The sequence below is a fragment of the Simochromis diagramma genome, unplaced genomic scaffold (genome assembly GCF_900408965.1).
Source record: "Simochromis diagramma unplaced genomic scaffold, fSimDia1.1 OVJJ01000680.1, whole genome shotgun sequence".
Classification (NCBI taxonomy): Eukaryota; Metazoa; Chordata; class Actinopteri; order Cichliformes; family Cichlidae; genus Simochromis; species Simochromis diagramma.
Genome location: NW_024387470.1, coordinates 1,783,069 through 1,804,992, shown reverse-complemented (window position 1 = coordinate 1,804,992; position 21,924 = coordinate 1,783,069). Strand labels below are relative to the sequence as shown.

Sequence of the window (21,924 nt, the reverse complement as noted above, 5' to 3'; positions counted from 1 at the left end):
TTTATACGCATTTAGTCTTATTGGACAGATATAGCTTTGACGTATGAAGGCAGAGAGTGAGGAAAGAAAACATGACAGATATAGAGCAAAGTTTGAACCGCTGGTCATCTGAATCTATGTACAGTTGTGTACTGGTGGATTTATAATCTAATGCAGGATTTTGATACATGGAAATATTGCAATGTCTTGACATAACAACCATTTTTCAGTTTAAAGAAAAGTGAATAAAAACAGAGAAAACAGGAAGTCTTTAATGTAAGATAAACACTGTCACCGAGTCAGATTATTTTTTCAACTCTCTTTCAACTCTGCACTGTGTTAAATAAAAATTTGTTATATAGGGCATGAGACATTTCTTTGGAGGGTGATTGTGCTTGACCGCAACCAGCCTTCTAATAAAAGTGTGCCGTCTCAGGGATAAATTGAGAAGCTGGGCCTTGACTTAAACAGATTTTTTGCTTCAGGTTGAATAGCCTTGAAATTTGGGAGTTGTTTGGAGGAACTGTGAGGAAATCACTGCTGTTGGAAATAAGCCAGTGAACATTTTGTAAACATCCTCACAGCACTGACGTATCAACTTAATGATACGTCAGTGCAGTGCAGCAGCTCATTTAAAAACCACTCACATTCAAGATTCAAGGTTCAAGGTTCTTTATTTGTCACATGCATAGTTATACAAGTATAACACACAGTGAAATGTAGCCTGACACGCTCCTCGACATGTGCAAAAATTGGGGGGGTGTAGAGGAAGAACATTATATATATATATATATATATATATACAGACATATAGTATATACACTGGGTGAATGTGCATATACTTCAGATTATACACTACAATTACTAATGTTGTTTTGCAATACCAATTTGTATTTCAGTTTGAAGCTATAAACACTATAAGTGGATAAAGGACTGGATACTGATAAACTGATAGATCATATAAATGTTTTACTGCTGTAAGTCCTGTAACTAATTGTATTTACTATTACATATGCACAGTATATATGCACTGCTCAAAGAAATGGAACCAAACAAAAAATAAATGAAAGGTAAATCGCATAAATCAAATAGTGGATCTTGGTGAGTGAACTATACAAAATGAAAATCTTTAACATACATGTGAGCAATGTTCCCTCTAATTTTTCATGTGTCTGAGCGAACACACAAACTCCCTGAGCGGTCCCTTGGACCACTGTGAGCAACAGCAGACGTGTGCACTGTGGTCACGCCAGCATCGAATCCATCCAAGTTACATGGTTTATTAAAACAATCAAATTACAGCATTTATGTTAGACTACTTTTAATTAACTGCTTTAGCCCACTTACAATGAAAAAAAAAATCTTGTTCATGACCTGTGTAGGATGTTAACACTATTGGAAGTTTAAAAAAAAAAAAAAAAAAAAATATATATATATATATATATATATATATATATATATATATATATAAAATAAAGCTCTGACTTGTATTATGAGTCTTTGGTCTGGGAGAGAGTCCTGTAACTCTGTCTGCAAAATAAAATACAGTATACAGTGGGGCAAAAAAGTATTTAGTCAGCCACCGATTGTGCAAGTTCCCCCACTTAAAATGATGACAGAGGTCAGTAATTTGCACCAGAGGTACACTTCAACTGTGAGAGACAGAATGTGAAAAAAAAATCCATGAATCCACATGGTAGGATTTGTAAAGAATTTATTCGTAAATTAGGGTGGAAAACAAGTATTTGGTCACCTCAAACAAGGAAAATCTCTGGCTCTCACAGACCTGTAACGTCTTCTGTAAGAAGCTTTTCTGTCCCCCACTCGTTACCTGTATGAATGGCACCTGTTTGAACTCATCATCTGTATAAAAGACACCTGTCCACAGCCTCAAACAGTCAGACTCCAAACTCCGCCATGGCCAAGACCAAAGAGCTTTCGAAGGACACCAGGAAAAGTATTGTAGACCTGCACCAGACTGGGAAGAGTGAATCTACAATAGGCAAGCAGCTTGGTGTGAAAAAATCAACTGTGGGAGCAATCATCAGAAAATGGAAGACATACAAGACCACTGATAATCTCCCTCGATCTGGGGCTCCACGCAAGATCTCATCCCGTGGGGTCAAAATGATCATGAGAACGGTAAGCAAAGATCCCAGAACCACACGGGGGGACCTGGTGAATGACCTGCAGAGAGCTGGGACCAAAGTAACAAAGGTCACCATCAGTAACACACTACAACGGCAGGGAATCAAATCCCGCAGTGCCAGACGTGTTCCGCTGCTGAAGCCAGTGCATGTCCAGGCCCGTCTGAAGTTTGCCAGAGAGCACATGGATGATACAGCAGAGGATTGGGAGAATGTCATGTGGTCAGATGAAACCAAAGTAGAACTTTTTGGTATAAACTCAACTCGTCGTGTTTGGAGGAAGAAGAATACTGAGTTGCATCCCAAGAACACCATACCTACTGTGAAGCATGGGGGTGGAAACATCATGCTATGGGGCTGTTTTTCTGCCAAGGGGACAGGACGACTGATCCGTGTTAAGGACAGAATGAATGGGGCCATGTATCGTGAGATTTTGAGCCAAAACCTCCTTCCATCAGTGAGAACTTTGAAGATGAAACGAGGCTGGGTCTTCCAACATGACAATGATCCAAAACACACCGCCCGGGCAACAAAGGAGTGGCTCCGTAAGAAGCATTTGAAAGTCCTGGAGTGGCCTAGCCAGTCTCCAGACCTCAACCCCATAGAAAATCTGTGGCGGGAGTTGAAAGTCCGTGTTGCTCGGCGACAGCCCCAAAACATCACTGCTCTCGAGAAGATTTGCATGGAGGACTGGGCCAAAATACCAGCTACTGTGTGTGCAAACCTGGTAAAGACCTATAGTAAAAGTTTGACCTCTGTTATTGCCAACAAAGGTTATGTTACAGAGTATTGAGTTGTATTTTTGTTATTGACCAAATACTTATTTTCCACCCTGATTTACGAATAAATTCTTTACAAATCCTACCATGTGGATTCATGGATTTTTTTTTTTCACATTCTGTCTCTCACAGTTGAAGTGTACCTCTGGTGCAAATTACTGACCTCTGTCATCATTTTAGGTGGGGGAACTTGCACAATCGGTGGCTGACTAAATACTTTTTTGCCCCACTGTATAATGACCAATGTTGGGCAATTTAATTGTATAGTTACTTCTTCAAAAAAGTAACCGAGTTATGCAAACAAAGTTTTTTGCAGCTGTTTACCTAAAAATGCAGCCAAGGCGTTTTTTAAATAAACATTTAAAACTATTTACAGAACAATCAGGTGTTCTGCATCAAATTTGATGCCACAGAAATTATTTGTGCCACTCCAAAAAATAATTTCTGTCCACTATGAGATAAAGGAGAACAACAGCCTGATACCTGCAGGCCTGACAACAGGAGATGTATCACTCCTGTAACACCTGTAACATTCAGTAGTCCATTGTTCGACAGATAGACACACACAACAAAACTATTGACTACACTACACACTAACTACACAAGATTTGCGCTAAATGTCTCAAATCTCTCACATCTCAAAACACCTCTGTCACTCCTAAAACTTCCCCCCTCCCTAAACAATAAATGCCATGTTGCCATATCATGTTTTGATTGGTCGACATGATACATTTTTCGACCAATAGGAAAGGGTGGGTTTGTTTGGTTTTGTTTTTGCTCACAGGGGGAGAGGCTTTCCTTATAAAACGCAGTTTACCGTTTCTTCCGCAGTAAATATAAACAACAATAGTATTCAGGAAGAAAACCAAACATTGCATATATTTGTTTTTATCATAACTCTGGTTTTACGTGGCCTATCAACACAAAATTTTAAACGTATAAAGTCCACACTTTTTCCATCAATTGTTCCGTCTGTCCTGCTCACATCTCCAGTGGTTGTACACGTTATTATTAACGTGGCTTCACTCCATATCAGCCACGCCGCTTTGCTAGCTAAAACACCGGTGTCAGCACATAAGGACGCTGCCATTGGACACCCCTGGTTTAGAGCATCAATAAGCTCTCTCTAAAGGACAGAAAGACCTCATGCCAACCTCATGGAGTATCATTCTGACAGTTTAGTCAGAAACATGCACAAGTAGCCTAATGGAGGTAATTTTGTAGGGCTCTGCTAGTGCTGCTCTTGTTCTTCCTCACACAAAGGACAAAATACTGGTCCGGGTGTTGAGTTGATGCCTGCCTTAGCCTATTTACACTCTTAAGACTGTACAGCGAGATGCAGCAAACCTTCTAGTACCAGTTATTGATGTGCTGTACTGGAAATACTGGACTACCTCTGAACCTAACTGGGCAATAGTGACAATGACACTGGCAAAAAGCAAAACTGGAGAAACGTCAGTCAGAAATGCCTCTCCAATGGCACAATATTGTCATGTTCAATTGCACCAAAGGAAGTGATGTAATTTTACAGTGAATTGTTGTAGAATGTCACTTTGGTAAAATAGTTCAAAAAAACTTGAGCAACTATATTCACGTGAATAACTGAACACAACATAACATTATGAAATGACGGATAGATTGTGCAGTTTGAAGCACCAGTATTACGGTTTTATCCACTGCCATGTTTCTTTATTTGAACTATATTTGGAGAATCACACTAAAACATAACTGAAAAGTAAAATACAGTTAATAATAGCATAAAACCAAGTTAAGACCCAATAAAATATAATGAAAGGAAACAAAAAATAAAAATAAAAAACAGTATCAATAAGAGTTTCCACAGAAAGACTTAACAAAAAAGTTATCATTTGATTCTGAGCTTGTGATTGAAGACAGCGAGGAGCAGTATTTTTTTTAAAGATAAATTGAGATAAATAGTCTGGAGCTGTTGAGCTGATGTGGCATTCTTGGAGCAGACAGAACCTGATCACTGTAGAAGGTTCCATGATTCCAGATTCTGACAGTCAGACACCTGATTGTTAGAATCTGGAAACACTGCAGAGAGGATTGGCTAGTTTTTCATGGGCACAACCAATGACTGTATGGGCACAACCCACAAATGCATTTTCCTCACAAGTATGGCAGGAATTCCAACAGTAATAAATTTATTGCTAAGAAACATTGTTACAACAAAGAAATAAGTGACCAAACAGAAATTCCCTTTTTATGCTAGGTGTGTGTGTGTGTGTGTGTGTGTGTGTGTGTGTGTGTGTGTGTGTGTGTGTGTATGTAGACAGAGAGACATTATTCTTTCAAATCCATGCATCTAGATTTTATCACAGCATAATTACCTTCATAGCAGCCAGTGTGTGTCCTCGATGACCTACAGCACTCTCAGACGCTCACTGATTTCGGTGTTTGGCTCTGAGTGTTGGTATTTCCCTGTTATGATAGAGTGGGACCTCCCACCCCAGATGTTGGTTCTGTTAAGATACCACTCCACACTAAGCCATGGACATAACATACAGGAAGTAATGTCTTTTGTACTGTCCTTTGCTCTCACAGTTCTCTAGCAGCCTCAAATATTTTGCTTTTCATTTGAATTTCTTTTACTGAAGTTTTACTGAAGAATGAAATGCCGTGAAGGCTGCTCACTTTTACAGATGTGAATTCTCATCTTCTATTTGTTGATATTTTCAGCTTCCTGTCTTGATTAGATACACATATTCTTATGATAGTGTTTTAGGTAAAGCTACTTTTGACTCCTCCCTTACTCAAAAAGGGATCGCGACAGTAGGTAGCTATACATAAATGATTTGGCAGGTTATTTATGCTGGATCAGCAGACAATTAAGAATAAATAAATAAATAAATACATTTTTAAACTTAATTTAAACGTATCTTAATGTGCATTTTTCTTACTTGTAATTTTATTTGTTTCGTTTTTATTTAAAGACCTTTAAATTCCTGAAATTATGAAAATAAATAGTATGTAGCGCTTCTTTATTACACGAGCACAACCAAGGTTTCCACAGCACAACCTAGTGGTGAATGACAACATTGCAGGAGAGCAAAGCTAAGAGCATTTTGGCGGTCCTTTTAAAAATCCCCTGTGCTCTTCTGTCATTGGCTAGTTGCACTGTCTGTCAAGGCACTTCCGACAACTCTCGGCAGCTCGGATGTGATGCACTGCTCTTCTGACTTCGGAAGTTACAGCGTTGTTACAGTGTAGCTCGTATCAAATCACACTGACATTATATAAGTATTAAACTTGTCAGAGGTCTTTCCTTTTCACCAAATGGCTTATCCAGGATACGGCGGAGTGAGTAAACTGTACTAAACACTGTTAAACGAGCTACAGTAGCTAGCAGGAGGGTTAGCTGTTGCTGGAGGCTCTTGCATATTTTACGTTAAGTTGTGACTGTAGAGGTGCTGCATTTGTTCCTGTACTCCTGTAGTAATTATTAATGTGGTAACTTTTTACCTACTGTAACTCTGGAGCTATATTGGCGTCCTCTGTTGATTGTAAATGAACTTTTATACCCCGAAAAAATGTCTTCCGGGATGAAAAATCTCTCAGTGCTCGCCTTCAGTCTCTCAGCTGTGTATATGAAAAAGGTTTTGGCATAGAGTAACCTATGAAATTACAGCAAGTACGATTATCGGTGCTAAAGACTTTCTTTATGTCTGTACACTGTATTTAAACAAGCACTGCAGAGTATTTGAAAATGTAGCGTATTGACAGAACTTTGTGTAGGGCACACAGGGCAACAGGTTATAATTGTTTTGTGGTATGAAACAAATCAGCACTCTGATCAGTGTTTTACATACCGGTACTAATCTTCTCTCTATTTTCTGTCTCAGTATGGGGGCCAAATGCCAGGCATGCCACCGCAAGGAATGCCAGGAGGGCCCATGAGAGGTCCCATGCCTGGGAACATGGGGGGTCCGATGGGAGGTGGGCCACCTCAAGGAGGATATGGACAGTATGGAAGCTATCCAGGAACATTTGGTGCCCAACCCCCACCTGCAAATGACCCAATGTGGGGATACTTTACAGCCATAGCAGGCCAGGTGAGTTTGGATGCATGCAGAAACATGTCAGTCATAGTCTTTAAGAAAGTCACATTTTCCCAGCAGCTTTGATTTCATTTTCATATTTCTGGTCAAAAACGATACAGGCTCTGTCTATGTCATAAGTGTCAGGAGCTCAGATGAAGCAGTAAAGGAGCTCTGACTTAACTTGAGTTCCCTCTGTCATCAATGCATAGATAATGCACAAAATCTTGGCTGCTGGCCTCCAGTTCGAAACGTTGTGAGCACAAAGTTTTACTTGATAGTATGTGCACTCAGCTGAGAGGTTGTGGCTTGCTGAGACGAGAGCAGAAAGTTGTTTAGTTTTCAAGAAAAAACTGCATTAGAAACATTACAAAACAGCAGTGTACATGCACTTGCACAATGATGTTTGCAGTTATTGCACTCAAACTATTTTTGTTTAGTGGTTTTTATTCTGGGGTATTATTTCCTGTGGGATGAAACTGTTTTTGAACCTACTGGTTCTCATCTTCAGAGACTTGACACAGCTGCCTGAGGCCGACAGGTCGAACATTCTCTAATATCTGTTGATCTGTGGTCATTATATTTTTCATATTTGTCGCATACTGTAGTCTACCAAAATCTCATGGTTAAACGAGTTTTATTTAAAGTATCAAGGTTAACGGTGGATTATTTTAATTGAACTTTTTTTTTTTCATCTTCACTTTCACTACCGTCTGTCACATCTTCTTCCTTTCTTTACTTTCTGCTACACAGACAAGATCCTCTGCAAGAATGAATCATGTAGGACTAATATTAGTCTCTTAACCTGCCTACATACCATTTTCAACCTTTTTGGTGCTAAGGCATATCAGAGGTCAAATGTAAAGTTTTGATAATTATTAAAGTTTAAATAAGTGTCCAAACAGGCAGAGAGAGAACATGAAAACTATACAGAAAGACCCCAGTTATGGTTTGAACTGTCTTGCTATGCAGTGACAGAGCAAACCTCTACATCACCATGCCACCCTGCATAAGTGGTTGAAGAAATAAGTCACAGATAGTTAATAATTCGGAGAGTCAACTCTTACATGTCACCTCATTCACTCCTTCAAGCAATTCTAGTCAAAATCTGTTAGTATCACCCTGTCTTTCTCTGGTATCCCAGTCAGTGTTTGTTATAAGCTAATGTAAGCTGCAAGGCTTAAAGAGTGAGTGCCAGTAGAGTTTGTACTGGTCTATAAACCTTCCATCCGTTATGGATGCAAAATAGAAGTAAATGCACAAAATAATCAAGCTATTGGTAGCATTCATTTAAACTGGTTGGTTTCCTGACACAGGCTCGGGTCTTATGTATAGTTTTTTCAATAGTGTTGAGTTTGGGTGTTTGGGAAGGCCATTCCAGAAGCTCAATGTTAGGCAGCTTTATCTCTTACAGAGCCAACTTTGTTGTGTGTTTGGGATGATTGTCCTGTTTAAACACCTAATTGTGTCCAAGTTTCAACTGTTTAGCTGTTGATTTGAGGTGATGTTGAAGAATTTGGAGGTAGCTCTGACAGATCTAGAGGAGGTCTGTGTGGATGAGTGGGCCAAATCCCTGTTGCAGTGTGTGCAAACCTGGTCAAGAACTACAGGAAACATTTGACCTCTGTATTTGCAAATAAAGGCTTCTGTACCAAATATTAACACTGATTTTCTCAGGTGTTCAAATACTTATGTGCACCAGTGCAATACAAATAAATTCTTTAAAAATCATACAATGTGATTTCCTGATTTTTTTTTTTTTTTTTTTTTTTTTAAAATGCTGTCTCTCACACTGGGGAATGCACCTACAATGTGAAAATTCAGACCCCTCCATGATTTCTAAGAGGGAGAACTTGCAAAATTGCAGAGTGTTCAAATACTTATGTTCCTCACTGTATACAGCATAAAGAATGAGCATCATGGTACAACCATCATGCTTGACAGTTGATAGTGTTAGGTTTGAAGTCTCACCTTTACATTTCTTTTCATTGTGGCCTAACAGTGCAGTCTTTGTTTTGTCGTCCAGACCTTGGCACAGGTCTGGACGGTGAAGGATCAGGATCACGTATATTGGAATCTGCATCTGTTTAGAAATGGAAAGGTCCAAGATAAAGCTGAGACCTTTCCATCTTTTGTAAATCAACAATTCTTCTTAGGTCTTCACTGAGTTTCATGCACTTTCCTATTCTTTTAGGTATTGGTTAATCCAATGAGGACTGCCAATTTTTTTTTTTTAAAACGGTCAAATAAATTCTTTTTTAAAATAAATCTGGTGGAAAGAGAAATTACCAGTTGTAATTAATAGGCCTTGGCTTTGTCACATTAGGAAACCATCCAATTCCTAATGCAGAACCATCCGCACCACTTCTTACAATTTTAAGTGGAAAAATATGTGACTTCCTGCTCTGTACAGGACGGCGAGATTGATGCAGAGGAACTCCAGAGATGTCTGACTCAAGCTGGTTTTACTGGCAGCTACAGTCGTAAGTTTACTGCTTTCTCTTTAACTAAAGAGGTCGATGCTTGAATTATGCTTTTACACAATTTCTGTTTTAATTTTGAAGGGCAGTTTATATCTCCAATATTGAGCTAAAAGTTCCAGCTAAGTGGGCCCTTTAAATATTTGTTATTGAGAGCAATTTTTACTGAGAAACTGAGGAATTTTCACTGTCACAGCTTGGATTTTATAAATGTACACTTTTTTTGTGAAGTCTTGTTTGTGGACTGTTCACTGCATCTCATTAATACGCACCTATGTTTATGTGTTTTTAAAAGGGACAGATTAATTAGCAATTAATATGCCAGGTCTTTCCTGGCAGGTTGATGACATATAAAATTAATCAACAAAAGCAAACATTCAGACACATGTGAGCAATAAGTATGAGCAAAAAGGACAAAAACACGTAAGCGACTTTCCGTGAGATTACTTCACATCATGAAACCTGCTGGATTAACCAACAGTAATAACTTTCTAAAGCCGTCCTCTGGCCCGCCCCCTTAGGGCAGCTCTCACATGTTTATACATGTAGTTCCACACAGTGCTGAGCTTGAAGAGAGAAGTGAAAGGTTCAAACAATTATTGAAACACCCCAGAGTTAAGAGGAAGGATGAGGTTAACACACGTTGCAAGAATGTAACTGCGCATGTGAAAGTTTGGTCATAAAAAATAAATTTTTACAGAAAAGTCACGTTTATGAAAACCTTCTGTTGGATCTAATATTTGACTTAGAAGATGCTTAAGCTGTACAGTTCTGCCATTTTTGGAGTATGGCGTGTTGCATTTGATCTTCATAGCCACTGGTCTATTGCTCACTGGACGGTTGACTGTCTATTATAAAGAAGGTAGTGAATGACAGATGAGTGATTTTGGACACAGCTACTGTATCTGTAGTGATTGGTTAACAGGTTTAAAATAGTGAGTCAGTAAGTAAATTATCTGCAGCAGTTTTTGTTGTGAGCTAACAAGTAATCTATATCACCACCTAGGGCTGCTCAATTAATCGAATTTTAATCACGATTACGATCTGGGCTTTTAACGATCATTAAAAATGACTGAGCCGATTATTAGCCCCTCCCTCGTGCTTTACTCTCGCGCTGCTCCGTGTGGCAAATCAAGCGCACCTCTCTGCATTTCGAACAGGCGTCACAACAATTAAGAGGACCCGAGGGAAGCTCGGAAAGCTAAGCAGAAGTTATTTGGAGAGGAGAGTGACTGCCGTTGGTTGAAAAGATGAAAAAAAAAAAAAACTTCAGTGGTGTGGAAACATTATGGGTTCGCGGAGTCAGACGTGGATCACATAGTGTGTAAACTTTGCTACCGTGTCATAGCTGCACTGCAAAGTTCACTAAACATAGATGTTTACATTTTTCATTTATTTCTTATATTGCAAATATTTGCACTGTTATCAGTATTTGCACACTGTTTTATATTATTTTTTAAAGTCATTATTCAATACGTTGTTATTGTTAACCCTTTAAAGCCGGTCAGAGCAGCACGCTCCGTTTTGTGTAACTATTTTTAAATCCCTGTAGAACCGGAACCGCGTAAGCTAGCGCAATAATTTTTTTGCATATGAAACCAGAGGAGTTGTACTTACATCTTATGCCATCAGCTTGTCCTAGGTCACGGTTTCCTTCCACATAAAGCTTTGCAAAAATTGCATAAAAAGCGCTTGCAGGAACAAAAACATAATATTCCAGAAACACGCTTTGCTGATCCGATCAGCTGTTCGTAACACTTCCCACATTGAAACAGACATCAGCGCGAACTATCGCATTTCTGCCATTTCCTGTCCGAAACCGGAAGTGACATAATTTTCGCGGAAAATGACGTTTTTTACTTGTAGGCCTTAAAAGCCTATACTGGTGTTTTTATAAGTCATGTTTGACTTTTCTGAATAGTTTCTGGGATGCTTAGAACTCGAATTGCACTGCTGGAAATAGTTTATTTTGATGCACCTGCTGTTTTCTTTGCAAACCTCTTAAATTTCTCCAAGTAGAAATGTATGTAAAAAAACAAACAAAAACGATTTTCAGTTTTTTTGTAGTTTATTGCACTTTTTTTTGCAATTAATGTAGTTACTATGGACTTAATGCATACATATTATTAAAATATGGGCTATAACAGTATAGCAACTTGAAATGCTCCCACAAATGGCACTACAACATGTAAAAAAATAATATAAGCTCTGGTAGACTTGGTTCTATGGTAGGTCTTAAAGGGTTAAATAAATATCGTCAAATAATCGAGATCTCAATTTCAGTGAAAATAATCGTGATTATCATTTTTGCCATAATCGAGCAGCCCTATCACCACCAGCTTTTTCACAAGAGCAAATACTAGTTTAGAGCTTTATTGAGAAACCTTGTAGGAGTCATACGATTTGGAGTCACATGGAACTTCTTTTAGGAGCTTCCTAAATCCAGACCTTATCTTGGGATGCTTTGAGTATGGTATTAGCTCTGAAAGTTGCTTTCAACCACCAGGCAGTACTTTTGTGTTATCTTTAAAATGAAAATAAAAATGTTGCCTCAAGTAATTTCTAACATGTGTATTATCTTTACAGCCTTCAGCCTGGACACATGCAGGATCATGATTGCAATGCTAGATGTATCCTTTTTTGTACAGTATCTTTGGTCTAAGTAGCTGCAATATGCTGCTCGTCATATCCTAATCAAACTTTTCAGGTGAAATTCCTCAGGTATATAGCAGGCGTGACTCAACCTTTGCTTTGTTATAGCAATTACTGTCCTCATATCTGCGCTTAAATCTTAACCAACCTGTCACCAGAGAGACTTGACAGGCAAGATGGGTTTCAATGAGTTTAAGGAGCTGTTTTCAGCTCTCAACGGCTGGAAGCAGAACTTCGTGATGTTTGACCGGGATCGAAGTGGAACTGTAGAACCTCACGAGATGACTCAGGCTATCAACGCCATGGGTGAGAGTCCTAACATTTCAGCATCAGATACTTAATGGCTAATATCATCTTTAATTTAGTGACACTTAATTAGACCTAATAATATGTGACTGGTTTTTACTGGAGTTACCACTTGGCCCTCACAGTGAGAAGGTTCTGGGCTCCAGCCTTCAGGCTTCTCTGCTTGGAGTCTGCATGTTCTCCCTGTGCCAGTGTAGGTTTATCTGGGTACTCCGACTTCCTTGGGCAGTGCAAAGACAGGCATGTAAGGTTAATTTGCATTTCTAAATTGGCCATATTTATGAATGTAAAGCGGATAAAGCTTTTAAACTGTATAGAATAAAGTACATTCAATATGACTTATAAAGCCACAGAATAATGCTATAAACAGACGATTCCATAACAGCAGGCCTTAATCTTGAGTCACAGTACTACGAAATGCTGGTGATAATGGTTTTCATCATTATTAAATCTTTCAATTATTATAAAAAAATCTATTTATCTATATCTATCTATCTACCTGTCTATGAAGTGCTTTGCAGCTTTCTTGCAAAAGCCAGCAGTGAAGCACTTGCTTCCACTATGATGAAAGAATAAAATATTGAACTTTATTTTGGTCATAGGAGCGTTCTTTTGATTTCAAATCTAGTAAATGATTTCACAGTGACACAACTTTTGACCAGCAGATTGACGGGAATGATGAGCCTGATATTGTCGTCCCCCCCCCCCCCCCCCCCCCCCCTCTTTTTTTTTTTTTTTTTTTTTTTTAAGGCTACCGCATCAGTCCACAGGCCCTGAATGCTATTCTCAAGCGATACAACAAAGGGGGCAGGGTCTTCTTCGATGACTATGTGGCCTGCTGTGTGAAACTCCGAGCTCTCACAGGTATGAGAAGACAGACGAGGTCTGACATGTTCAGTGATCAGCCATTGCGAACGCAGACATGGCTTTCATTTCACCTGTATTCCCCTGCTGTTCGCTGTAGTGTGCTGCAATGTTCTACTTTGCTCCATCCTTACGTCTGAGTCACGAAGCAGCAAGAAATTAGTTTTATTGAAATCATGACCCTGATCTTACTCTGCCTGTTACAGACAACTTCAGGCAGAGAGATGTCATGCAGCAGGGATCTGTCACCTTCCAATATGATGATGTAAGTATTTTTTATGTCCGGTGTTCCAATTTAGCTCTGCCCGAATCTGCTCAGATCACCAGGTTGCTGTGTTTGTGGTGTTCCAAACACCTGTGTTACCCATGCAGGAAAAAAAAGATTTCTCCAGTCTTACTCTATTTTATTTTATTTATTTATTTTCCTGTCCTAATCACCAGTCATGGCCATATCACAGTCCAAGTTAAGCTCTTTGCAGACATGAATAGGCAGGATTTGGCCAGCATTATAGACATTTTTCATCGGTTGTGAGTTTGGTGCACTATTCTTACATCAACACAACGTAAACTTAACAGTAGAAAGTTACAAGGTTAAAGATCCATTTAAACTAGGGCTGCTCGATTATGGCAAAAATGATAATCACGATTATTTTCACTGAAAATGAGATCTCGATTATTTGACGATATTAATTTAACCCTTTAAGACCTACCATAGAACCAAGTCCGCCAGAGATTATATTATTTTTTTTATTTATTTATTTTTATTTATTTATTTATTTATTTTTTTTACATGCTGTAGTGCCATTTTTGGGAGCATTTCAAGTTGCTATACATCAATACAACTGTTATAGCCCATATTTTAATAATATGTATGCATTAAGTCCATAGTAATTACATTAATTACAAAAAAGTGCAATAAACTACAAAAGAATTGAAAATCGTTTTTGTTTTTACATATATTTCTACTTGGGGAAATTTAAGAGGCTTATCCCTCAAAATTTTAAATACAAAAAAGTTGCAAAAAATAGTTTCCCACCACAGTAAATTTATTTTGAGTGTCTTCATAGTTTTATTTTGGAGATACAGCAATTTTTATATACTGCAGGAAAAACAAAAAACAATCCTATGATGCAAATTTGCAAAGAAAACAGCATGTGCATCAAAATAAACTATTTCCAGCTGTGCAATTCGAGTTCTAAGCATTCCAGAAACTATTCAGAAAAGTATAGAGTCAAACATGACTTATAAAAACACCAGTATAGGCTTTAAAGGCCTACAAGCAAAAAAACTACATTTTCCGTGAAAATGACGTCACTTCCGGTTTCGGACAGGAAATGGCGGAAATGCGATAGTTCGCGTTGACATCTTTTTCATTGTGGGAAGTGTTACGAACAGCTGATCGGATTGGCAAAGCGTGTTTCTGGAATATTATGTTTTTGTTCCTGCAAGCGCTTTTTATGCAATTTTTGCAAAGCTTTATGTGGAAGGAAGCTGATGGCATAAGATGTAAGTACAACTCCTCCGGTTTCATATGCAAAACAAATTATTGCGCTAGCTTACGCTGTTCCGGTTCTACAGGGATTTAAAGGGTTAACAATAACAATGTATTGAATAATGACTTTAAAAAATAATATAAAATAGTGTGCAAATACTGATAACAGTGCAAATGTTTGCAATATAAGAAATAAATGAAAAATGTAAACATCTACGTTTAGTGAACTTTGCAGTGTTGCTCTGTGGCGCAGCTATGACACCGTAGCAAAGTTTACACACTATGTCTACTTGATCCACGTCAAGTAGAACCCATAATGTTTCCACACCACTGAAGTTTTTTTTTTTTTACCTCTCTTTTCAACCAACGGCAGTCACTCTCCTCCCCAAATAACTTCTGCTTAGCTTTCCGAGCTTCCCTTGGGTCCTCTTAATTGTTGTGACAGGTGTTGGAAATGCAGAGAGGTGCGCTTGATTTGCCACACGGAGCAGCGCGAGAGTAAAGCACGAGGGAGGGGCTAATAATCGGCTCAGTCATTTTTAATGATCGTTGAAAGCCCAGATCGTAATCGTGATTAAAATTCGATTAATTGAGCAGCCCTAATTTAAACCTGATCTCACTATATCTGACTTGCTTTTTCATATGCACTTCTTTCAAGCAATGTGTAGAAAACTTAAGAACTACAGTGATAGTCCCCTCCTCACCTATACCCTTTATCGTTCTGGAGCTTTTCCGTTGCACTGACAGGGCTCCGAGAAACTATCATAGAGGTTTTGTCCTTGCACACCTGTACACCCACGGTGTGAAATGTTCTCAGCATGACAAACAAAAGCACGCTGTGCAGAGGGCCCAGGACGTGTTTGCAAGCTGTGGGATCCTGCAGCAGTTGGGGGTTTGCTAGCATCTTGCTGTAGCTTTAAAAAAGCATTTCCTGTTGAGTTGTTGTGGATGACCACATTTACCACTCTTCCCCCTCTTGTTGACAGTTTATCCTGTGCACAATGGCCATCTAAGTGCTGTCGTCTGTCCCAAACCACGAGGGCAAGCTGTTTGTGTGCCAATCAGAACCTAATTCTGGATTATTGTCTCACGGGAATGCAAGGGAAGGCCAGTATACTAAGACTGTGCAGCAACAGAAAATTCACCCACTGCTTGTAATGCTTACTATAATGCATTAATTGTGTATTTTACACAGGGATGTGCTGAAGATGTACACACATATTATAAATCAGCATGGAAGGGCAATATTTTAAAGCCTGTAATAGAAATGTTTGTCTTTCAAAATAAGGGCACAAATATTATAATCTTTAAGTTTATTAAAAAAAATGTAATCTCATAAAATCTGCATGTAGTGGCTTTAAAGGGCTTCATCATAAACACCTTTTTGGATTTGGACTTCAAAAATACATTTTTTATTTAGGATGATTTCCAAGAGATTTTATTCAATAACCAAACACCTGTTTTAACAGAAATTGTAAGATATGCTAACAACGTGTCGCTGTTAAAAAGATGCTCTGATGTGCCATTAGACTTTCTGAATGTACGCTCCAAACACCTTTTGTTGGACTTACAGGAAGTGCATCACGAGTCACGATTGATTGTTGTTACAAAGAACATGTTCATTTGCTTTTTATATTAAATGTTTAACAGTAATGGATTTTGTCAGCTGCTGTTTTCTCATTTCCCCAATCTGATGTATACCTCTGTTTTATACAATTTACAAAACCAGATGCATATAAATTAAATTTACCAAGCAGTCAGTGATGACTATGTGTTGGAAAAGTAGAGTGAGATCTGCAGTCTGTTCAAAAATGTTCATGTGTTTGAGATTTTCCAGCTGGGAATGTTTCAGCTTTTCCCCTTCGTCCATTGACAGCATTTTTGGAAAATCAGAATAACGACTTTTAATCAGCAAGCATTCTGTTTATTTATTTATACAACTGCGAATCCCCGCCCCCCAAGTCTATTTACACAATACACTTTATTTCTTTAAATATAGTTAACAGAAACATTCAAATTAGCTGTTAAGTGTTGCATTGTATAAAATACAGTGGCAAACATTTAAAAAAATGCATAAAAACAATTGTGAACAGCACTAGATTTAAAAAGTGACATATCGAGTACAGCAAGTTTTCTAATCTCTGTGCAAAAGTCTGCAAATCCCAAGAAAGTTCATTAGATGCCTCTTCAGGTGTTGGACATGTCAAGTTTTGTTCTACACATGTGCTTGAGAAAGAAAGCTTATCCAAAAAAAGCAGGAAACATTTGTATCGTCCTGTAAAGATCTTTAATCTCACCCATGTTAATTGTGTATTATCTCACCACTTGGTTCTTCTGGAAGGATAAATCTGATTTCATCATTTCTCTCATATCTCACCAAGTTTTTGATCACGTCTACATGTATTATTGAGTGGTTTGGAGTCAAAGGATCAAATGCAAGCCAGGCTCTCTTCAGAGAACAGCGAAGTTCTGGGTTTGAACTTGCTTGTTTCAACATACCAAATGATCAGAGAGAAAGGTCCAAGTAAAAACTGTGGGGGGAAAAAAATCATCAAATCAATGTGCAAAAAATCAAGACAAACTCTGTGCAACACATCGCCTTCAGTGTTGCCCATCTCTGCTTGCTACATTGAGAGGCTACGCATGACTTTAATCATCATCATCGTCCCAGCAGTAGTCCACAGCATTCCAACCGAGAGCAGGGCTTTTGGAAACAAACAAGGTACATAGAAAAATAATGGCAAATTAATACTTTGTTTTAGAAAAATAGATGTAACTGTTATTTCCAAGTCTCTGCGGATGAGTCGTGTGCTGTAATTACAGATCAATACGTGTCACGCAGACCTTTTTATAATTGTTTCAAGTGCAGTCTCCATGCAATACACGAGCTTGTGCTGGACTTTATGTAGTTAGAAAACTAAAAGGACTAATTCTCATAATGCAGTCTAATCTAAAATGGTTTGGTACATTTACATTTGTGGATAAGCAGATTTTTGGTGTGTCGGACTGATGTTTGTAAAGGCTAGAGCAGGCGAATAAAGCTAAGGCCGTTTGGAGGCTGAGCTCTGTCCTCAGCATAAAATACATGAAATAAACCTTGTTTAAGATGATTGTTTAATCATCATGCTTTGTTAACGTTCACATAGGCAATGTTATTTTAGGAGTATAATGGAAGACGTAACGCATGCAACTGAATGAAACTAGCCTCCAGCAGTTCCTTCCAGCTTTCAAGAGAATTTGGGACGCTGGTTCCTGTCAAGCAGTCTCATTCTCAAACACTTGAAGGACTTTTATGTCAAGGAAATCAGTTTAGGAGTTTTAATTATTTCTAAAACATTCATTTTCTGTGACAGAATGACAAATGGAGCTCTTCGTTTGAAAGAATAATACCAAGTTAAGATGAATTTGAATAGGTGTAAACGCAAAGTCCACTTTATCTGATGTATCCAGATACAGATAATTCATAAGAAATCATGTATGTGTGAACAAAAACTGAAATGTGTACACATATTCTCACATATTCTTTTCTTCTTGTATGAACCGGGCATGTGTATTAGGAAAATTACCTTCTTAAACCATGAATGGATTTAGCCAATCCTGTCACTGATCTTTTGTATACAAAAACTCTGGATCTTGTGTGAAACACTCGTGGGAACTGTGTTCTGTTGGTCTCAGTTCTACAATCAGAAACAGATCAGCAGAAGCTAGAGCTCTGTATGTGTAAAGCAAAGGGCAGCAGGTGCAAGGGTTAAAAAAAAAAAAAAAAAAAAAAGAATACCAAGGCATCAATAAGATCCTCCAATAAGCCCCATCCTTATGTATAACCACTACACACTATTATTGTTATTTATAGCTCCCACATCAAAAGCATTTACCAGATTTAGTGTGGCTCAGTCACGCTAGAGTGTAAATAGGGCAACAACCTTGGTTGCCCTGTGATTGCACTGAATCGTGAAGCACCTTCAAGCTTCAAATAGGGCAGCGACCCATCTCCAAACAGGAAATGTGGACTGATCCTCTCACACAAATTGGCAAAGGTTTGAATATAATTGCTAAGTTAGGAATAAAGTCAGACTACAAACATGTTGCAATGAGGCAACGTGTCAATATGAGCAACTCTCCTGTGATGAGTCTCTGCAACAGCCCACTCGACTCAACTGGTTGCTGCTAGTTGTATACTGATTATATTCCTGTATCAGAGCCTGTCATTTTGCAGTTATTCTGCTATATTGCAAAAACAATTTATGGAGGAATTTCTGTTTTAAAAACATAAGGTTCTGGCTGGACTCTGAATCTACATAGCTAATGTGAATTTCTATTTACTTTCTGTGCAACAGATTAGCAGTTTTGACTAATTCCTCACAGATAACTGCAGTAGTGTTCACAGACCTGGTCCTATCTTCGAAACAACTATTTCAGAGGCAATAAGATCCCAAGGTTGCAGTAATTTTGGTCACACCACAATCTCCACCCACTGTTTTCTACAGTGTGATAATAATTAAATAATAGGAAATTTAAGCTCCGGGACACTTTTCTTTTGTTTTATTTCCATCACATTATTACTGATCTCCATGTCAGCAAGTCAAGCTTGACTTACTCTGAGAAAAACACGTGTACGCATGTTCTGAAGTGTGTTTGACTCATCCTTTGTCCAGCTTTTTCATGCATATTCATGGTTTATATATTTGGCTACTGATAAAAGTTGGATTTGTGTGTGTGTGTGTGTGTGTGTTTTTTTTTATAAATGACTAGCTTAATAAGCTACAGGAATTATTGTTGGTGAATTATCCTGAAAAGACTGGAAAAAACAATACATTTTGTGAACTTTCTGTCACAAACAGCCATCAAAGATTCATGCTGACTTTTGTCAGTGTCTCGTTGATCACTACCAAAATAGAATAGGACAACCAGACAGTGAGCTGTGCTTCACACTGTAAACCATCGCAGAAAAAAAACTTGTCCAAACAGCCTTGACATAAATGTCCTTCATGTTTTTGACTTCCTCACAGTGTTAATCATCTTCATGTTGTGGTCTTAATTTTTGTTTGTTTCTAATAATTAAAGTGAGCTAAAATGTGTGAAGCTTTACATCAGGTTTGCGCTATACAAGTAAATTCATCCACAGCACAAACGCTATGTTCTTCAGCTCATAGATAATTATTTCCAGAATGTATTTAACTCTAGAAACATACCAGAAAATCCACTGCGGCTCCTCATCGTTACATCATTATTGCTTTCAAAGACTGACAAAGTTGTCATTGTGCTATGGGACATCAGAGCAGCCTCTACACACTCTAATATTACATCCTGTAATAGGGGCTGAATAACTGGTTTTTCATATGTCATGGCAATGTGGTGTACATTAGGCACGCTAAACATACAGACAGCTCTCCTTGCCAATATGCGACTGCACCAATTTATTTGGAGCTTGAAAGCTGTGGAGTGAAATATAAACTTAGCACAAAAAGTAAGGAAGTTTGTGTTTGGCTAATTGTATCAGTGATTGTTTATTTCCCCTTAAATGGTGCCACATTTGTAAGGAAAATGCATTTGTGGGTTGAGCAGCAAAGTTAAGTATGTGGTTGCTTGCCAAACCGCTTATTCTGTGACCAACACAACCACTTTGGCTGACTTGGGTCAAATGGTGGTTGTAAAATGGGACACCAGCGCACAGCACTGTGCTACCAAGCTGGTGACTAGGATGAGGAGGAGGTGGAAGGCGAGGCCCCTTTTTTATAATGAACAAATTGTCAATATTTCTTGTTTCTTCGCACTTCAGTCATTTAATTCAATAAACAACACCAAACAAGTCAATAGATAAGCTGGTTTCCTTAGTTTCAACCCACTAACTCAACACTGCGGCTCAACCCACAAATGCATTTTCCTTACAAATGTGGCACTATTTAAAGGGAAATAAACAAGCGTTCCAACAGTATAACATTTATTAGCAAGAAGGATTATTACAACAAAGAAATAATTGACCAAACACAAATTTCCCTACTTTTTGTGCTAAGTTTAGAAATGCCTCGGAAAGAGTTTCAAGTAGCTTTGTTCCCTGTGAGGAGGGAAGAGTGGTGGAAAATGAGAGTGGAAAGCTACAGTCTGTGTGCAGTCTGTGAGCGTGCTGAGGCCACCCCTGAATGAATGGTGGTTTGCACTGTGTGTGAGGAACATGCAACAGAAGACAACATGAGAAAAAAAAATAATCATGCATATCTTTTCGGAAGAGCACATTAGGTGCCTTGAGTTGCTGGCAGTGTTCTATTTCAACTATGTACATGGTAGATGATGACTTTACACGTGGAAGTAATATAGTGTATAAATACCTCTGTATAAATGGATTTTATACATCTAAATTGGAGCACAGGGCAGGGACGGAGGAGGGAGCTAGGGGGTTTTCTCAAAAGGAATGGAAGAAAGTCTACAGTTTCTTTTAACCTTTGCATATTTAGTCTCTTTCTTAAACCCTGAGTCAAGCTTTAGAAATAACCTTCAGTCATTGTCGAAGGGTTTGGAGTGGGGGGTGGGGGCTACTTCCCTGGAAGCCCCGGGTCGGAGACTGGCCTGTGGAGTCCCAACATTCCTGAGCTGCTGGGGACATCTGGTAGAGAGGCTTGCCGGCTTGATGGGAAATTCAGTGGATGTTGGTGGTGCTGCTGCTCTGCTGAGTCTAGGATGTCTCTCTGCTCAGTGTTGGTGTTATTCTCAAGCAGTCCAGCTAAGTCCCCATTGGGATGAGTCTCTGCATGGAGAAGGACTGGGGAGGTTTCTTTGGATGTGTTCAGGGCTCTCTCTGAGCCGGGGCTCTGGGGATGGAACAGTACAGTGGAAATCCACAGAAATTAAAGAAAGACTACACACAGCAAGCGACTTTCTATCACATGATGTAAACCCCTGACAGCCGGTCAACGTAGGAGTGGTTTTTGGTAGTTCTTTCCAAGGCTTTATCTCACTTACTTTCTTATTAGTTTTAATAAATAATAAATAATACAAATTAAATTAAATTTAAATTTTACTGTGAATTTTGTCCTTCCATATAGGTGCTCTCCCGCACTATTTCAACACTGCTTTCATAAATATCCACCTATAATACAAAACCTATAATAACAGGAGATGAAAAATTTTATTTGCTGTCCAGTAGCCTCTTTATTTATATGCCACTACTGC

The 21,924-nt window shown here is 38.6% G+C and overlaps 3 protein-coding genes across 6 annotated transcripts in view; 1 reads left to right on the top strand and 2 right to left on the bottom strand.

Annotated features, from left to right (window-relative positions):
- Positions 1 to 5,481, bottom strand: part of dpp4 (dipeptidyl-peptidase 4) — a 28,420-nt gene extending 22,939 nt beyond the window's left edge. Inside the window, exon 1 of the mRNA XM_040014883.1 lies at positions 5,257 to 5,481. Within this exon, the coding sequence (XP_039870817.1) occupies positions 5,257 to 5,262 (6 nt within the window). The 5' untranslated portion in view covers positions 5,263 to 5,481. The remainder of the gene's footprint in view (positions 1 to 5,256) is intronic.
- On the top strand, positions 1,211 to 16,414 carry gca (grancalcin). 2 transcript variants are annotated; one of them, XM_040014886.1, is made up of 9 exons: positions 1,211 to 1,219; positions 2,756 to 2,760; positions 6,769 to 6,978; positions 9,377 to 9,446; positions 12,030 to 12,073; positions 12,254 to 12,401; positions 13,152 to 13,265; positions 13,472 to 13,530; positions 15,744 to 16,414. In XM_040014886.1, exons 3-9 carry the CDS (start codon positions 6,781 to 6,783, stop codon positions 15,768 to 15,770), a joined length of 660 nt encoding a protein of 219 aa, XP_039870820.1. In that variant the 5' UTR covers positions 1,211 to 1,219; positions 2,756 to 2,760; positions 6,769 to 6,780; the 3' UTR covers positions 15,771 to 16,414. The 2 variants fall into 2 exon arrangements, with proteins under 2 accessions (XP_039870820.1, XP_039870819.1); XM_040014885.1 differs by lacking the exons at positions 1,211 to 1,219; positions 2,756 to 2,760 and adding an exon at positions 6,067 to 6,226.
- A 1,477-nt stretch (positions 16,415 to 17,891) lies between these two features.
- LOC120723457 (potassium voltage-gated channel subfamily H member 7-like) overlaps positions 17,892 to 21,924 on the bottom strand; it is a 73,591-nt gene continuing 69,558 nt past the window's right edge. For all 3 annotated transcript variants that reach the window (XM_040014878.1, XM_040014881.1, XM_040014880.1), the window contains one exon: positions 17,892 to 21,563. In XM_040014878.1, the coding sequence (XP_039870812.1) occupies positions 21,288 to 21,563 (276 nt within the window). In that variant the 3' untranslated portion in view covers positions 17,892 to 21,287. The remainder of the gene's footprint in view (positions 21,564 to 21,924) is intronic.